General features: G+C 43.6%; 2 protein-coding genes across 4 annotated transcripts; one reads left to right on the top strand and one right to left on the bottom strand.

Annotated features, from left to right (window-relative positions):
- Window positions 1–4729: 4729 nt before the first annotated feature.
- Window positions 4730–8997, top strand: LOC124487914 (angiopoietin-related protein 4-like). Its single transcript, XM_047050312.1, has 7 exons — window positions 4730–5295; window positions 5421–5531; window positions 5660–5747; window positions 6393–6506; window positions 6669–6764; window positions 6865–7137; window positions 7255–8997. The coding sequence occupies exons 1-7, from the start codon at window positions 4807–4809 to the stop codon at window positions 7428–7430; spliced, it is 1347 nt and encodes a 448-aa protein (XP_046906268.1). The 5' UTR covers window positions 4730–4806; the 3' UTR covers window positions 7431–8997.
- A 316-nt stretch (window positions 8998–9313) lies between these two features.
- On the bottom strand, window positions 9314–18638 carry dpp9 (dipeptidyl-peptidase 9). Of its 3 annotated transcripts, none has more exons than XM_047050308.1 (21): window positions 18463–18638; window positions 17042–17132; window positions 16549–16787; window positions 16260–16372; window positions 15687–15860; window positions 15091–15262; window positions 14857–14967; window positions 14548–14676; window positions 14342–14403; window positions 14102–14202; window positions 13409–13586; window positions 12667–12826; window positions 12298–12377; window positions 11908–12060; window positions 11343–11478; window positions 11011–11156; window positions 10731–10877; window positions 10443–10595; window positions 9975–10117; window positions 9705–9816; window positions 9314–9539 (listed from the first exon to the last, which is right to left on the bottom strand). In XM_047050308.1, the coding sequence occupies exons 2-21, from the start codon at window positions 17095–17097 to the stop codon at window positions 9447–9449; spliced, it is 2658 nt and encodes an 885-aa protein (XP_046906264.1). In that variant the 5' UTR covers window positions 17098–17132; window positions 18463–18638; the 3' UTR covers window positions 9314–9446. The 3 variants fall into 3 exon arrangements, with proteins under 3 accessions (XP_046906264.1, XP_046906266.1, XP_046906267.1); XM_047050310.1 differs by having other exon boundaries at window positions 15091–15259; XM_047050311.1 differs by having other exon boundaries at window positions 17055–17132.
- Window positions 18639–18898: the final 260 nt, after the last annotated feature.

Raw genomic sequence — 18898 nt, 5'->3', positions numbered from 1 at the left:
AGTTCACGTCTCATTTGGAAACGTTTCTTTAGTCTTGTTCAGAGTCAGTCTCGTTCAGAGTTCTCTGGGTCAGCTGCGAAATTGCAGTTGATAGTTTTCCCTTCAGTTATACACAGTATAAACTTAGTTAACACCCAGAATTTGGTTGCACACAAATGCATGGTTCATAAGAACTATGTTGTACATGAATCTAATGGCCCTTCATGCGATTTGATGTTGATTGTTATCAATTAACCATAGCTTTTGATTACACATGCTACAAACTTCTTATTTATCACAAAAGCAGCCAGTGCTGTTGTAAACATATGCAGTATGTGGCAAACACACCTCTCTCTCGCCCCACGGGTGTTGTGGTGAGGATAATGCTGGGAGCAGGGCCAGGGGCTCAGTGCTTCCCTCTGGGGTCATGTGACCCTCCGGTCCAGATGGTCACACCAGGATATAGGAACCAGACTCTGAGGTTACTATCAGACACCGTTTGTTAGACATCATGTCAGGGTCACGTCAGAGTGTTGCCTCCTCAGTGAACCACACATACAGGTGGTGGGTTGTCTGTTCTTGACTGGGAACTCATCAGGAGTGAGGGATCTCGTGAAATAATTGAAAGCTGCTGATTACAAGAAACAAGTGGAGACAGTTGATGAACAAAGAATGGTGTATTTTTATTTTTTACTATTCAAAACCACTTTTTGAAAAAACACATTGTTGGTCTGACATAAGCGATCCACTATAACTGGAGAGGAGCTGATTGGTTCAGGGGAGGGGTTGGCATTCTCTATGGAGTGACTCAACATTTCCAAGAGTATGCAATGTACTGTTCGACCATAGAATCACCTAACTCCCTCTAATGAATCCAACGTCAGCAACTACTGCATAAGAGTCCTGTTGCGCAATTCTTCTTGTGTGGAATAGTCTGCAACCAAGCTTGGACCAATCAGATTTTCAGACATCCAAACAGCAAACAAGCAAAAACGTATTATACTGTTGTTGTGGCAGTAAAACATTTATCAATGAGGGCATCCCAGTGATGCAGGCACCGATAGTACTGTTTATGATCTTGGCCTGTAACATGTTTAGTTCAACCTTTATGGACCTTCAGTTATTATTATTTCAACACGTGTGGATGGTGAATTGATAACGACTTCACTAAAAAGATATATCTACAAACTGACAATCATCATTGATAATCAATCAATTTCCAACTTTTGGCTTTAACCTATGTTAAAGGCGTGAACACCTCACCAATAGAAACAAGTGAGTATCACAGTGAAGGAATGATAAGACGAGGACACACCAAAGTCCAAGAAAACATGTTGTCATGGGTTACTGGCTCGAAGGATATCACAGGCCGTCACGGCGTAGGACAAACAGGAAACCTTTATAGGTGTGCCAATTGGATTCAAGGTCTTGCACTATAAGCTTAAATCCTTTTTAAAACAAAGTATTTTAATTCAAGCCGATTGGGTGCAACTGGGTGAGTTTGTCCTGCCAAAGATTATTTGGCCTTCCCCAAAGATTAAACCAACACATTTCATGGAACCAGAAAGAGCTGGGGTGATCTCTTTTTTAGGTAAAAGGTGAACTGCAAGTCAGCAACCATTTTGTGCACGCATGACGTGACGTACCAGACTTTTAATCAGTGAAAGAGAGAGTGAAGAACCGACCAATCATTGAACCTCACATGAGTAAATAGTCATCTGGACTGATCAGCAGGATAAAGGCAAGGATGGGACAAAGGTGACTCAATTACCAGGTTAAATAGACAGAAATAGATCAGAGTTTACAACACTATTTGCATTTCTTTCTACGTGACAGCCAACCATTGCAGCATGACCGGAGGACTCCTTTATTTGATGGACCAAAGGGCTGGGTGAGGGTCTAACACCAGACTGACGTGGAGTAGGAATCAGTCATGATGGCCACTCTGTCCCATGAGTAATCGTCTTTGTCTTTGTACTTGATGTTTCATGTACCCGTTTGTAATATCAAGACTGACTCGTGACAGAAATGTTGGTCATGTCCTTCTTCCTTTCTTTTCTACAATTGTGTCATATTCAGTGTGCTGTATTGTATTGCCATGTCCTTGGGTGTTCGTACTAACCCATTACTACAAAAAAGGCCCCCAAATGCAACTACGTCATTGTGAAAACCTATAATTGTGGGACCCATCAGAGGAGGTATCAGTTCCAGTCCTTAACAATATCCTTATTATGTTTTTGATGGTTTTCAACTGGGTGTGTCTTTATGTATGCCCTAACATTTTGTACACACCTTGAGTTACATAGCTTCACATTATATAACTGTTTAAATTGGGGAGAACAATTATGATAGACATTGACAACCACTTTTGTTCAAAAACAAGGGGTTGAATCTGGATATTTTATTTAGGTGAAAGGGCAACTGTGGGCTGTGGTGAGTCAGTTAACATCAGGAAGGGAACAGCCTAAATACATACGTTCCAGACTACAAATGCTTTGCGTCTGGAATCTGGGTAAAGGGTCAACATGATGGATGTGAATGGAATTTCAGTTGTAACATTGTGAATAACATCTGTTCACTGGGTCCACGACAAATCACAATACGCTTAGTCAACATGTGTAACTGATGCTTGATCTGTTGTTCCCAATATGAATGAATCATTATCCACCATGTGGTATATTAAACTGTATAAAGGTCCATTAATGGTACAACATTAAATACAAATGTTCAAATCAACATATGTATAAACTGCTCTATCTGAAATATGTTCTAGTTGTGTTTTATCAATCCATTGTCTCAATAAACAAAAGTATGTTGTTGTAGCCATGAAACATCAAAGCTTGTTATGGTTGGATTGCCCTTCGGAACTAACAAGGAGTCTTGTTCCCAGCTGTGTGTGATCAGAAGCAGCCGTGGATGTGGACCCTGGCTCCCTGAGGCTGATGCAAGAGACCTGGCACGTGATCTCATCTTCACCTTTCACACACTAACCCGCAACTGAGGGGAAAACTGAGTAAAAACAAATGGTCTGTTCAGTCTGTTACTATCAAAGGACTACCGAGTCATACAATCTACAAAGAAAGAATTATTCATAAAGATTGAGATGGTTTTTATATGTATTTGTTTTAAATGAGCAAAAACGTAATACAAATAACTAACTAGCTTTATAGCTTCTTTTGAAGTTACAGTCATAGTGTACATACATTTAGTCATTTAGCAGACGCTCTTATAAAAAGCGACTCACAGTAAGTACAGGGACATTCCCCCCGAGGCAAGTAGGGTGAAATACCTTGCCAAAGGACATTCAACATTTTGCACGTCGAACCGGCAACCTTCTGATTAATAGCCAGATTCCCTAACCGCTCAGCCATGATTCCCTAACCGCTCAGCCATCTGACCCCCATACATGGGTGTTTAGGAATGTGTTTAGAATTAGAACGATGAATGCAATGTGAAATAAAAATACAACAAAATAATTTTAACCTTTATACACAATGTTCAGTAACATTTCAACTTAAGTGTTAGCTTGGAGTCTACAATACATCATTTGAGCTTGATGGTAGAAAATGCTATGATACCTGGGACAGAACAAAAGGAATTCTCTCGTTCATCCAAGAGCAACTGATTACTAAACATGTCCTGCCGACATAATAAAACATTTCCCACCGGCAGATACTGTGTGCTGGTAAAGAAATCATAGGCATTAAGAATGTTCCGGCAGTATGGGGAGACGTGCAGGACAGGAGCAACTACTTGAGGCTACGTGTCCTTAAAGCTCAACCCTTCTCTACAGGAACTGTTCTGGGCCCCATACTGTGGGTCATTCTGTGTCTCCATTGTTCCGTGAAATGTGGTTCGGTTGAAAAGGGATCACTTTAATTGTCAGTCAGCCAGTTAACACATGATTCTTACTTGTGTTTCTCTTAAGGAACTTCCACAAAATACCTCTACACATGTAGACAGGCCCTTCGATGTTTGGTCTTGCCTGAAAACTGAATCCTGTGTGCCTGGGGTGTGTGTAGAATTCCCAGCACGTGTTTTGGAGAATGGCTGTAATGGTTCAATTCTGAGCATGAACTTTCCCCTACTTCTCACAACGACCACGTCTGAAACTCTGTTTTACTGCATTTCTCCCCATGCAAGATCCACCAGATGCCTTTAGGTGGGAAAAAAAACATGTTTTTCAGTGTTGTTTTAAAACACTATGCACTGGAAGGACATAAAATATTTAGTTAGTAAATTACAAATGTATATCTAAATTAAGCAGCTCATTCTTATGTATGAAATCATATCTTTGTTTGATAGTGTAGCTGTAACTCACTATCATTTTTGCTAAAATAGACTGCAATAACAAGCCACAAAATGCCTGGCTACGCTTTTAATGCTACGCTTTAATCCAAAATTATATCATAATCGTGCTATTTTTTTCAAGATTAATACAAATTAGATTTATTGACAAAAATATACTTTGTGAATATATTGATAAAGTCATTCTTGTGCACTGAACTGTAAGGGGAGAAAGAAGGTGAAAGGTAACTATTCTCAGATTTCAGTTTTTTTCTTACAGTACTGCTCATTTACATTAACTTCCAACCCCTCAACAAATTCTCCCCTGTATCAATGGAGTGCATCACATTATGCATACCACACCCCCCCCCACACAGCCCAGTAGCCAATGAGAACAGCCACCCGCAAGCTCAATGCAGGCAGCAGGATATATAAACCTCACACTCCTGGTCTTGAGCACGGATCCAACGAGACACTAGAAAAAGACCAGCGTCGAGCTCAAAACATTCCAAAGACCGAGAACATCATTTAAAGCCAAAGATGCAGACACCAGTGATACTTCTGCTCCTTGTTGGCATTCTGGTTCAAGCGACCATCAGTTTGCCCTTTGAGAGGAACAGAGCGGAGATCAGCAACAGAGAAGTGTATGCCTCCTGGGACGATGTCAACGTAGTGGCCCACGGTCTCCTGCAGCTGGGCCACGGGCTCAAAGAACACGTGGAGAAGAGCAAGAGCCAGATGAGAGACATCAGCAGCAAGCTCAAAGCCTTCAATGCCACTGTGGCCGAGCTGGCAAGAAACAGCCTGGCCCAGGGGGAGGCGTTAGCGAAGGAAGCCCGGGAGATGGAGGACAGGGAGAGTCAGGCCGAGAACGTCTCCTCTGAAATGAGGGTGAAGGTGGAGGAGCTGAGGGCTGAGCGACGGGACAGTAATGCCAGGATGGAGAGGCTGGAGGAGAAGGTGGATGGAGCCCTTGGAGCCCTGAAGGACAGCAACAACAGTAACCACGGTGATGTCAGCTTCATCCAGGTGAGACAGACTCCACCAGTTTCTCTAATAGTATAATTCCATGTAATCCTAGCAGTGGAAGGACAGAGTTTGACATCATGCATCTGTCGATAAATGGCTAACTTGGTTTCACTTTTATTTTTTAGAGAATATTGGAAGCACAGAACACACGGATTGATGGCTTAGTGGAGAAAATACGACAACAGCAAGACAAGCTGGAGAAACAGAACAGCCATCTGCATGCACTGCAAGGCAGGGTATGTACTCGACAACAGTGACATTGGTCTTAATTGAAAAAAGGGGGGAGATGGTGGGTTCAAATAAGTCAATAAATAAGACATGAAAATGGTGTTCTTGACATGTTTTGTTTGATTATGTTCCCCAGGTCATGCACAAGAAATTCAAGTCCCTTGTTAGACGCAGGGACGAAGAGACAGCACGGAAAAGCACAGAACAAAGAAATTCTCAAACAGGTAAGATACTTTCATGAAACATGCCCCATACACACCCATACATACCAACCACCTCTCAAAGCATATAACCTTTCCCCTAGTTTCTCAGAAGCCATGCAAACGACTCACAATGTCTTGCCCAGAGCAGTAAACTGATACATATGCTGTGTGGGAGAACAACCTGAAAAAAAATATATATATTCTAGCTCTGGCTGAAAAGAATATCTTTAGCCAACCACATTTAAAATGTAATCTTGTTAATGGTTATCCAGCTAGTGTATAGATGTAGACTCTACACTTCCATTATGCAAGACATTTTGCACGTAAGCAAGTACAGACATGTATTCATTTACAAGCATTCCAAGTATGTCACAATGTAGACCTATGGTCACACTTTGCTCCTGGTGATATAGAAAACTGTACTTTAGACCAATTTCTCTGTTGGCAGAAGATCCTGTCCAAAGTCTAACTCAGATCAGAAAAAAATTAAACAGTTAATGGATAAGAGTATGACATGACAATATCATAATTGATGATACACATTCACCTTTACAGTTGTAAATCAGTAAAGTTGTACTTGGTGTCAAAGCATTGTATAAATCACCAGATCATCTATTTCATCGAGTGGCTAATTAAAACGACTGTTCTGTTTTTTTGTATCTTCAGGTTTTGCCAAAGATTGCCATGAGCTGTTTCTGCAAGGGCAGAAAAGTAGTGGTGTGTACACCATCCAGCCTCACAACTCAATGCCCTTTGATGTCCTCTGCGAAATGACATCCGGTGAGAAAAAAACCCAGTCTCCTCAATTACTCTTAACAGCATGGTTGATTTTTACAACTTTACCAACACTCAATTTACAATAGGCTGTGAAGTCTAGTCTTAGGAGTTGAAAACTTTTAGAAAGATTTCTTACTCTCTGCTCTCTCTTTCTCCTGCTTCCAGAAGGTGGATGGACAGTTATCCAGAAACGATTGGATGGGTCACAGAACTTCAACCAGTTATGGGAGGCCTATCAGAAAGGCTTTGGCAGCTTGACAGGTATGTCCATATTCAGCTCAAATAAACCCCAAATCCTAACTTTATTCACGTGTATGCTCATGTGATTGAATGTAACTAATCTGGAATTTTTATATTTCAGGTGAATTCTGGCTGGGACTGGAGAACATTCACTCTCTGTCGAACCAAGGCGAGAATACACTTGTGGTGGAGGTCTCTGATTTGAGAGGAGAGGTGCAACCCGTTCAGTACCCGTTTCACCTGGACGGAGACGAGAATAACTACGCCCTGCACCTGGGCTCCAGGGAGAACCAGGAGAGCGCTCTGCACACAGGGTCTTCTGGTCTGCCGTTTTCCACTTCTGACCGAGACAACGACCAGAGAGCTGACCTCAACTGTGCCCAGCACCTCTCAGGTGAGACCATTTTTCTTTCACGTGAGCTCGCCAAGTCTTCAACTTTCGTGAAGCTGTGAAATTCCAAGATCAAAGAATGTTGTTTCTAAATCTTTTTTTTACTTTACAATATTACAGGTGGTTGGTGGTTCAGTGATTGTGGCAATGCCAACCTGAACGGCAAGTTTCCTAAGAAGAACGTTCAGAGACAACAGACGAGGAGGCAGCTGGCCTTCTGGAACACAATGACATCGCACCACCGTCATTTGAAGAGCGTTATCATGAAGATTGCCCCAGCTTCCATCAAGTCCTAAATGCATTGGTTTCACTTTCACAACAGTGAGCCATGTTTTTACACCGGTTTCTCACTCCATCGTACTCAACAACTGAAGACTACTGACTTTTGCACACACAGCCGACTAAAGGGTACACAGAACCCATCCGGAAAGAAAACTTCTCAATGTATAAAAATGACAAAGATTTCTTTTGTTTCTTTTTCTGAAGTTGGAATCATTTAGCACTTTGTGATATATACATTTGCCATTTAGCCTCACCATTAGTGGATCACTATAATCCACTGTCTCAGTGGTCTCCATGTCAGTCATATTGATTGTTTTGTAAATAACAGTATTCCCTTTGTAAGAGAAAGCACTTTATACTTAAATTTCTTATGTCTTAAGCCTATGTTCTATTTAATTTTTTCTATTCAAATGTTAAAGTTCATTTTGTAGTGATTGTACAGCAAACTAAACTTATCCAATGTTCAAACAGTAGACATGAGAATTAACATTTCAGTTTCAATGAATTAAAGTCTCACAAAATATATGCATTGATCTCTTTTACCTTTGTCATAAACCAACTGAATGAACATAAATGAACAGATAAACTGAGAATCAATAGCTAGAAGGGTTCATTTCTTATACTTTTTGGCCACACCATAGTTTGATTGCCAGTGTAAATACAACATCTGTCCCCACCCAAAAAATGACACTGCTACATAGAAAAACTGAATCAAACTGCTTCTTTGGATCTGTGGACCGTGAACAATCCACTCCATGTGAATTACAACTCTATCTCCACCTGCTGGGGGTGAAGTGCTCTAGGACAATAATCTGAGCAGAGGTCAGGGGGGAAACATGGATCAGAGCAGCTGCAACAGCATCCTAAGGCCCCATTAAACGCTTTGACAAAATTAATCACTTTGATGTTGAGTTGAAGGACTTTCATTCGATGTTCTGTTTATTTCTCCAACACACTGAGTGCATAGACCTACCCACATACAGTTACAAGCATTTTATCTTGCAGATTCTTTCGAAATGTTGCCACCTTTCACCGTCCACCTCAAACATCAGGTCCCTGATTGATTTTTAACGGTTGCCATTGATTTTGCATGATTATGCTTATATCCTTACAAGGCACGTGAGATTGCCAAGCATTGGTTTTTAGGCTGTCATAGTTATATCTTCGTGCAAGTTATACCCGTTGTAATATTACATAATCCCTTCAAATAGGGTAACAATGGACTTACACTCTGTGCAAGGCAAAGATTTCAAAGCATGGTCCTTCGCGGCAACAGGCACAAACGCCTTGACGCCTTGGAGCAGGGTATCTCAGGAGATCTGCAGTCTTTCAATGAGTTTCCACACTCATTATAAAAGAATAAGAAGTCATAAAAATATTTTCATTTAATACACACTTAAAATACCAGTTGCAATGCATGGCTTCTCTTACTAGATGCCACTGTGAAAGTCACACAGTACAGCCAAAATAACAACAAACCAAATAGAAAGTTGGGAGGAAGAGCATGTATATGTGTGGGAAAACATGTGTTACGTCCATGTGCAGTTTTAAGCATGTGCAGTCTTAAGCCACTGACAGGGGGAAAAAAAAAAAAAAAAAAAAAAAAAAACAATAAGAAAGACACGTTTGGCAACAAAGTATTAAAGATCAACATCAACGTGTTACAGAACAACAATAACAAAACAAAAAAATCACTTACAGGGCGTGGCACATAAAATAAACGATGAACCACTCCAAGATGGTAAAAGCTCAAGACGCTCAGTGCTTCAGGTTTTTCCATCCTCCCTTTGCCGAACTTCCTCCGTTTTTCCCCAACTGGTGAGTGTCGTCTCTTGGCTCATGGCATGATGCAAGTTGGTCAGCGGTTTTTATAAAATCTCTTTTGAAAATGGTAGTAGGTGGGGGGGGGGGGGGGGGGGGGGGTAGGGTCGTTGGAGACAGGGTGACTGGTAGATATAGATAGGTACATAGGTTAGGCCAGGGGTGCAGGGGGAAGGGGAGAGGCTCTGTCCAATACACCGCAGCCCTCATTAAAGGTATTGCTGGAGGAAGTGTAGCAGCATGATCTCGTAGTGCTCTCCAGACTCCGGGCAGCGGATGCTGTGTCTCTCGTTGGGGTAAATCTGTAAAATATCAGGGTGTCCCAAAAGTTAGGGAGCACGGGATTATGTTTATGCCACTACAGCAAGTGGGAATCGTAGATACAAAGTCCATGTGTGATGCACTGTTGTTCTTGAGTCATTGGTACATTGAGGTATTTGATCTGGAGAGAAAACGCAGCTTCTTACCTGTAGCTGATATGGCTTCCCTGCCCTGATGAGCTGAGACACCAGGAAGTTGGTGTGGAAAAAGTGCACGTTCTCATCCAGAAATCCATGAAGTATGAGTAACCTGTTGGGTCTATATAGAGGGGGGGGGATATCAATATCAGCATTAAGCTTTATTTTCACACAGATCCTTTCTTCTATTCATATCATGTTCAGTCTCTCCTCCTCTCCTGACCTAGTGTTAAACCTAGTGCTAAATGAATGTAAGAATCAGCCCCCGTGGTGTCTTACTCGTTGGGCAGCTTGTCCACATGCATGGCGACCGAGCCGGCCTCGTAGCCCTGCTGGTTGTTTTCGGGCACGTCCATGTAGCGCTCGGTGTAGCCCGTGTCGTAGGCCATCCACACGGTCACGGGGGCCCCCGCTACAGCCACCTGGACACAGGGAGGGGGGCGGGAAGACTCAAATAAACTGTTCTCGTCAAGACGGCTGAAAACATAATTACCACCCACGTCGCGGCTGGATTACTGTCTGGCTCTGAACTGTCACCCACTAAAGTAGGCAGTTGTGTGGATTGCCGAGTGGTGTATTTTTATTAACCATTTGTTTGTCGGTCAAGATAAAAGCATCTACTAACCCCCCAAAAATACAATTTTAAATGTAGTCTTATGTGACAAGTTGGAGACAGTTGGAGACAGGCGGGGAGAGATGACTGCTTTCTGTTGAACTGAAGTGCTGCAGGAGTCTGGCTCGACGTACCTTGAAGATGTTGGGCCGGTGGATGAGCCCCATAAGGGAGAGGAATCCTCCGTAGGACCAGCCATGGATGGCCACGCGACTCAGGTCCACAAACTTGTACTTGTCAGCCACGTATTGCAGCCCCTCCACCTGGTCCTCAATCTCTACCTGGCCCTGAACAAAAGCCATTTGAAAATGAACTGGTAGGTGATCAAAATCCTTTCACAATACTATGATCCTATTTTATATTCCACGATAAAAGGTTATGGCTGGTTTAGACAAGACTAGACACTCGACTGCAGTTTTTACCATTTTGTTTTTGAGCGCCCCTTCAAACTTCAGCCCTCTTTGACAGGAGCCCCTTCCATCAATAACAACCACAGCGTAACCCAGAGACGCTAGAGTGTTCAGACGCAGGTACTTCACTCCTTTATAGGAGTTGTTCACCAGTTGCACCTGAAATAACAACAAATATCCAATGTCTAGTTATTTGAAAATACAAGAAAAATCCCATCCCATCAACAAACGACACTACAAAATGAGTGGCCTGCAAATACAGCAAAGTATCAGATGAGAGGAAGGTTGTCACCTGAGGGCCACCGTACACAAAGAGGATTGTGGGGTGCTTCCTTCCAGGGACCAGGTTGTGGGGTTTGTACAACATGCCGTAGAGCTGGAACCCTGACTTCCCCGGGAAGTTAAAGATTTCGGGAGGCACGTAGTCCGTGGGGCATCCTAGAAAACAACACAAATGGCCAACATCATCAAAAGGATCTATAGACTGTTGATCATATCTTTGGTTAAAATGTACAACTGTATTATTCTCTGCGTCGTGTTTGTCACTGTTTGGTGTTTAACAGATGTGTTCATGGAAATATACAGATTTTAAACAACAGATATTTCCTTTTAAACATCCCTTACCAGTAGCCTCCATCATGCTAGCCCAGAACTCCGGCTCTTTGTGGAGGGGGTCACTCTCTGGGCCTGTTAGCTTGTAGACATGGACGCAGGGAGGCGTGCTAACGTTGCTATAATGGCTGACGAACATGTCAAAGTTCTACCCAGACAGGTGGAAGAGAAGAGAATCAGGGAGGTAAACAAAATCCTCATGACTTTGTAAACCTCCTAAATATATACATGTATTCAGAAATGTCATTTGTGTATTTAGAATTTTTGAACGGTCTATAATCATACCTTTCTATGCCTAAACAAGGTTCAAAAATAGAATCATCATGCATTAGGGGTGATTTTCAAAACACAGTTCAATCTAATTGTAACTAATATTTTGTCTATTTTTCCCCCAAGGTCCCTCCGTAGCTAAAGCCAATCTTGGCAAAGCTTCGTCATGTTTCATTCAACAACCCAAACAACAGCACTATGCTTTGGCTGAACGATAAGGGGCAGGCTGCGGGCCAAATCTGAAGTGTTCAGTGTCTGTGAAACCCTAATGATGCGCGTCAGGCACCAGGGTTCCGTCCTCCAGTACCTGGCTGATGGAACAGCTGTGAGAGAAGCCAGGCTTGGTCAGCCTGATGATGTCTCCCGGAGAGTCATAGCTCACGACGTACAGGTGGTGCTCCAGGGGTGTGTCCTTGGTGCCTTGGAAGTACACAAGCTTAGTGGCCTCGTTCACCCAAATCTAAATGAAGGGGGGGGGGGGGGGGGGGAGGTGACAGGATAAGGATATGATTACAGAACAAACCGTTTTACAGGAGACAAAGGACAATCTGTTGTTCCGGTACAGGACAGGACACTAACAGTTTGTCGTTGCCAAAGAGGCTGGTGAATGAGCTACTATAGCACAGAGGTTGGGTTGAAACAGAACGCTGTGAACCCAGCAGCTATGACGGATTAGAGATCCCCCCTGGAGTCTCACCTTAGAGCCATGCCTGGCCAACACCTCCCACTCCCCACTGCTCAGTGTCACCTCCTCCTTGATCGGGCACTTAAAATCATCTGGAGGGAACAAGGGGAGTCAGATGGGGGAATCGGGCTATTGATCAGAAGGTTGCCGGTTCGATTCCCGGCCGAGCCAATTGACGTTGTGTCCTTTGGCAAGGCACTTCACCCTACTTGCCTCGGGGGGAATGTCCCTGACTTACTGTAAGTCGCTCTGGATAAGAGCGTCTGCTAAATGACTAAATGTAAACAACAAGCCCTTGAAAACAAGCTCAAATTTCAATTTTCTACGATTACAAATGAAGACTTGTGAAAGCCAGTCCAGGGTCAGAAGACGAAGGCATACCTTCGGAGTGAGTGTAGTCTCGGGCCCACTGGTAGCAGCCTTGCTGTAACAGGGAGGTGACCTTGTACAGGTGGCAAAAGCCTGTTTTGGACTCGTTCACCCACAGGAAGGTGATCTCGTCGTCATTGGTTTGGATGAACGGATAGAAGATGTCGTGGACCTGAGGGTGAGACAAAACATCATCAAAAGAATGGTCGACCTTCCGAGGAGAATTCATGGGAGGGGGAAAGAAAAAAGCTAAATATTTACAGAAAGCCATCAGAAGTCAGGGAGTCAGGTGGCTGAGCGGTTAAGGAATCGGACTAATAATCAAAAGATTGCCGGATCGATTCCCGGACATGCTAAATGACGTTGTGTCCTTGGGCAAGGCACTTCACCCCATTTGCCTCGGGGGAATGTTCCTGTACTTACTGTAACTCGCTCTGGATAAAAGCGTCTGCTAAATGACTAAATGTAAGTAAACACGACCATTGACACCATTTCCTCTAAACCAAGTGTGGGAATGATATACTATACAACTGGAAGCAGCTACTTTTGATCGTATGTGAATGAGGTATTCACTTTGGCAGATGCTATTATGCAAAGCAATGTGCAAAGGCAGAATTGAACCTGTGACCTCTCGACCTGCAGTCAAATGCTCTACCAATGAGCTATACCCATAAACAAAGTAGCAACGACCTGTTCTTTCCAGCAGCAGCATAACCTGTGATAACCCAAGCCGAGTTGGCCCTGGGCTACTCACGTTGATCCAGATGTCCGTGGTCTCCTCGTAGATGATGAAGGGGTGGACCCCCTCGGGCACGGCCTCCACGCTCTCCTCTCGCTGGGCGGAGTCCTCTGCTACAGGGATGAAGAGGGCCGGGGGGAGCAGGACCAGCTGGAGGCGCTGCTGGGTCCTGTCCAGCAACACAGCCCATGCACTAGGGAGCACGGGAGAAGGGCAGGCTGAGTACAAAACACATTTATGGTGGTTTTGGGGGATTTTCACTCATTCAGGCCGCTCCGACCCCAAAACTGGATCCAGTTGAGTTGGGGTAAATATTAAAGTTTTTCTGCAGTTCCAAAGTTCTGTCTGAGGCAAGGGAGGTAGGTCTCGTGGAACTAGATGGCTGTATTGGTGATGGGTGTCTGGCTGCAGAAACATTTGCCTTGGCAGAGATTTTAGGACAACTGCTGTTCCCTAGGAGTGGGTAGTTAGCCATTCATTAACAGCCGGTAGCACAATAGTGAGAGCAGACCGGATTGCGGGTAAGTGTGAGATGAAACCTCAAGTAATGAGTTTTAGATTCCATTCGGATTTCCTATGCCTACCAAAAACACCAGTTGACCGAAAGTAGGTTTGGTGCCTTTGCTTAATGCAATGCTATGAATGAGTGCTTATATATGAATGCGTTTTCTTACATGGCAGAATGTCCCCATAGAAATACCAACTTACTATTTGCCGTCTTTTGTCCAGCCAGCTCGGGCAATGTACTCTACTCCGGGAAACAAGGTGGCGAATGGGAGAACCAGCTCTTTGTCTTGTGTGCTCACAATCTGAGCGGTAAACCAGAGGAAGATATATAAGCATGCATTGCCCAACGGAGAGAGAGAGTTCAAATGTTGCTCTCACTTTGTGGAGACCATTATAATGTGTTAATGTATATAAAAAGACCACAAAAATAACTCTACTCACTCTGCCTAGGTGGTCTGTTCGAATTTCTGCCAGTTTGAGAGTAATTTGAGGGTTCTTGCTCCCTGAAAAACATGAAAACGTCAGTATCCCATTGGCTCCGGTGTTTGGACACAACTACAAGTCCACTTGTGAAGTCGGTCAGCCACGTGAGCACAGTCATGACAAAAAGGTCAACGTGAGAGGGCTGTCATCGGCAGGAAGCTAACCTGTGCGAGGGTATCTGTACACGTCAGTCTTGCGCTCCTCCAGAGCGGGGGATGGGACATGGATGACCTCCACTTCTGACTCATCCACCTCCTCATACAATAACTGAAGGGTCTTCCCTCCATCCGAATCTGAGAGAGAGAGGAGAGAGAAGCAAACCACTTTGTTCATACCATAGACATACTCCTAACTAATGACACCTTCCCGACGCACGTTCCATCTAATCAGAGGGGTGAATGTATTCACACGGGTATTGACGATGCCAATTGTCAGCCTGTGTAATCCCTCCCCCCTCCCCCCCTCCCCCTCACCTTCAGGAGCAGCTGGGGACCACCAGTAGCCTGTGAAGCGATCAAACTCCTCCTGGATCACAAATGTGGCTACGCCTGCAGACCTGGGGTCCTCCTTCACATTATTTAGCCCTTTAATGACCACAACATGAACACAGTAAAAAACACTTAAAGCAAGAGGACCTCAATGGTGGCGAGAGTTAATAGGCTGGCAAGAAATCTGATCGGAGCCCTTTAGTTCCAGTCAACACCCACCTTTGTGGCAGTATGTGAGTCTCTTTTCCTCTCCGGTCTCAATGCTGGCCACCCACAGGTCATTGTTGTTGATGAAAGCCATGAAGCTTGGGTCCCCTGGGGAGATCTTGGGGTCCATGCGCGTGCCTGAGCATTGTGTCTTAATCTCTACAGGCTTCATGGGGGACGCCTGCTAAAAATCACACTTTCAGGGATGAGGACCCCAAACTGTGGTCTGAGAACCTAAGCATGCATGACTGTTTTACAGTACACTATAAAAGTCCAAACAAAAGTAGCAGTGTGCCAATAGTTGTCAGACAAAGGTCAATTGCAATACTATCTCAGATGACTCTGACAGGCAATTTGTGTATGTATACATATCACAAATGTCATGAAAAGGCTTAGGTGGGGCCAGATCAAACAACAGGCTATGAGCTGTGTGCTTAGCATTACAATTTTACGCTCAAGTAGGAAGATTTAGGTACTACTGGCAACAAACCAGGAGATTTGCTTGGGTTTCCTTCCGCATAACCATAGCAATAGTGAACCCAGGACAACACAATGTGCCATAACCTTGACAGGAAGGGCCAGAGACGGTTTTCCTGTCTGTTACTCACAATGAAGCCATTATTTCCCCCATCGCGGCAGTAGAAGAGACTGTTGCTGGCTTGGAAAAGGAAGAGGCCGCTCTCGGCGTGGTAGTCGTACGACGTGATGCCAAACACGCCCAGTCGCTTCCTCTCCCGGAGCAGCTCCTCCTCCCGGGAGTACACCCCATGGTAAGGGGTGGCCTGAGGTACGCCGGGGAGAGCAGGAGAGGGAGGAAGACAGCGAAAGAAAGAGACAGAAAGACGGGGGCGGGGAGGGGGAGAAAGAGAGGGGAAAAAGAGAGAGGGGGATAGTGAGACGTGGGCTCCGCCGCGAATACTCTTGCATTACATCCTTCCCATAGAAAATAACTGGTGTGTAATGACCAGGCCGACAAAGCCCACGAGCCGTGTAGAAGAGCACATTAGCAGCAGGTGCCCACGTCGATAGAACGAGCGTTCAAATCAGAGCAAAGCTCGACCTCAAACGTCTTCCGGTAAATGTAGTGTCAGAAGAGAGAGCCCTTGGTGCATGTGTGAAGAGGTTTCCCAAGGGGAGTTCACTGCACTGACATCGGGGTTAAAGGGTAGGAGGGGGCTCACCTGAAAGTGATCTAGCATCTGTTTCCACGACAACACTAACAGGGCCTCTTTGCGAATCTTCTTAGGGATCTCCGAGTAAAGTAATGAGTTTTCCCTACTTCCATAGGGCATTCCTGCATGGATGGGAAAGATAAAGCGGTAGATGTAAACCATAACATGTGAATGGTTGATCTTTCAAAATCATCTGCCGACAATGGGGGGGAAAAAATGCCACACGAGAAAACCCGAAAGTACGTTTTACATGGTGTAAGACACGGTGTTGAATTCCAAGATGGAGGTGTGAACTCACCGAGGTAGTACAGCCGATGGGAGTGGGGACTCGACTCGTCATGCTTCTGCACAAACTGGAAGTCGTGCGGGGCCTTGTTGATGACCATCCCTGAGTACTTGCGACTGGTGTGGATAATGCTCCTCAGGCCGTCCCAGGTGTGCTTCTCCACAAAGAACTGCGTGGGAACGTCCTCCATCTCCACCACTTCTGTGCTGTCCGAGAGCTCGTCAACTGCAGTCATCCCAACAGCTGAGTAACTGTGCACAGGTAGACTGGTGAGCTCACAGAAATAACCAGACCCCCCAAAAAACGGTTTATTACAGCATTCCTAAAGATCAAAACACAGGAGGAACTTTAACTAAGCTTCTTGAATAATAAGATAATACTATTATAGTGTGTATTAACAAATAATAAGATGATTTATGTAAATAGCAGACAACAGCGTATATTTTTCTGAATTTCCGGTGCAGTTTACTGAATAAAATACAGGCAAAGCAAATCTATGTCATACCTTTTACAACTACCTTGAGTTTCGTCTTCAAGTTTCACCCTCTTTACTCTATGCATCAACCACCCAACAAGCCTGAACCAGATTTGATAACCTAAGGAAAAAAAATAATAATACAATTATTTGACTATCTAAATTGCAAGGTGGTACAACAAAGTCTTACCTCACACAACACCCCGAGTGAACTGATAGAAAACCATTCTGGCAAAGAATATTGAATTATAAGCCACACTGGTAGTAGAACCAGATAAACAAAGACAGCTCCTTGTTATTGTATTCCAGCAACTGTTGCTATACCGAAGAAATAGGCATCTTTAGGATATTCCCCTCTCGGCTGCTTCATTGAGGCACAGCATTCAACTATTTTGACAAATCTTCTCTTGCTCCTTCTCTGTGGCTGCCTGTGACTCACATACATCTCCCTGCTAAATATTTTAACGCATATATGTTATGAGTATGGGGAATGTTATGCTGTTACTCTACATTTTGTGGGTTAAGCTACTTACAGTAGGCCTGATTGAAGTGCTTATGTTGTTATTTAAGTAAATCACCGAAAACTATGTTATATTCAAACATGCACGAATGACGAAATGGCCAAATAGCTAGGCCACTCATACAGCCATGTCAAAATCAAGCTCCTTCTATGTTGTTACTAAATTTACACAACAAGTTATGTAGCCTACACCTGCTTAACATAAGGAAACAGAGCTTAATCATAGCATTAGATTGAAAAAAGCTCACTAAATGACTGATACTAACTGTCTAAAGGAAGAATAGAACGCCAGAAAAATATGCATTTGCTCGCTAACAATAAAAAGAGCTAAGTTGTCAAACTATTCAGAGCACAGCTTTCATTCAGTGCGGCTAACTCGGGTTGGATAGCTTCAAACTCAATTGAGGAACTGTGCCCTACTTCTTCAGTTGTAATAAATGGGCGAACTGGTTCCTGAAGCTTGCTGTTATTAGCAAGCTAACGTTACAAGCTAATCTGCTTCCTCGACACTGAGAAACCTAAGAAGAGAAAGCCGAGTACTAGCTAGCTAACGAAGCTAGCATGACAACACACTCGGAGCTAGCTAGACTAGTAGCTAGCTGACGAGAATCTTGAAACAGGTAGCCCCCGAGTCATATCAACCCGGCTGGGCAAAAAACACCGCAATTCAATCAGTCCACATGCACTGAACGAGCTAGCTAAGATGGTAATTTAGTTTACGTTTGCTTTTTGAATTCTAGTATAATGATAAAGTATTACCTAGATTAACCACCACCAGTCAGATGGTCTAGGTAGCCAGACTAGCTACTCTAATTTAGCTAGCTCTAGCTCGCTAGTAGTAGCGAGCTAAGAGAGATACCTTCACTGGAGATGGTTTAGTTAACGCAAACAGCTAGCGTTAGCAGGGCACATAAACAGCTTTTGTACTTACAGGTTCAGCCCTATATTTTGTATTCAGATATAGAACTAATATCCAACCCGTTTTCTAAATTTGTCAAAATCTTCTGTAACCGATCATAACGACTGACAATCTTTGCCTGTAACAAAGATTTCTAATTGTAGTTAGCTTGACAAAGCAGGGTGAAGCCAGCCTCAATGAGGAATCCCATTTCCGGTTGATTTCTTCCAAATGTTTTCAGAATAAAGGACACAAGACCAACTGTATTTTTTGTTTTTGAATAGTCTGAAATAAAGGGTATTTCCCCCATAATTATAGGAATATAATTATACAGTACAATACAAAACATGAACAAGATAATAAAAGATGGTCAACTAAAAATAATGACATGAAAATGTTGAATATTGACTAAAGGAAGTTAAAAGCGTTCAGAATTGAAGTTCTGTTAGTTGGCCTAAATAAATCATGT

The sequence above is a fragment of the Hypomesus transpacificus genome, unplaced genomic scaffold (assembly GCF_021917145.1).
Source record: "Hypomesus transpacificus isolate Combined female unplaced genomic scaffold, fHypTra1 scaffold_107, whole genome shotgun sequence".
NCBI lineage: Eukaryota > Metazoa > Chordata > Actinopteri > Osmeriformes > Osmeridae > Hypomesus > Hypomesus transpacificus.
This window is presented reverse-complemented; position numbering and strand designations above follow the sequence as displayed.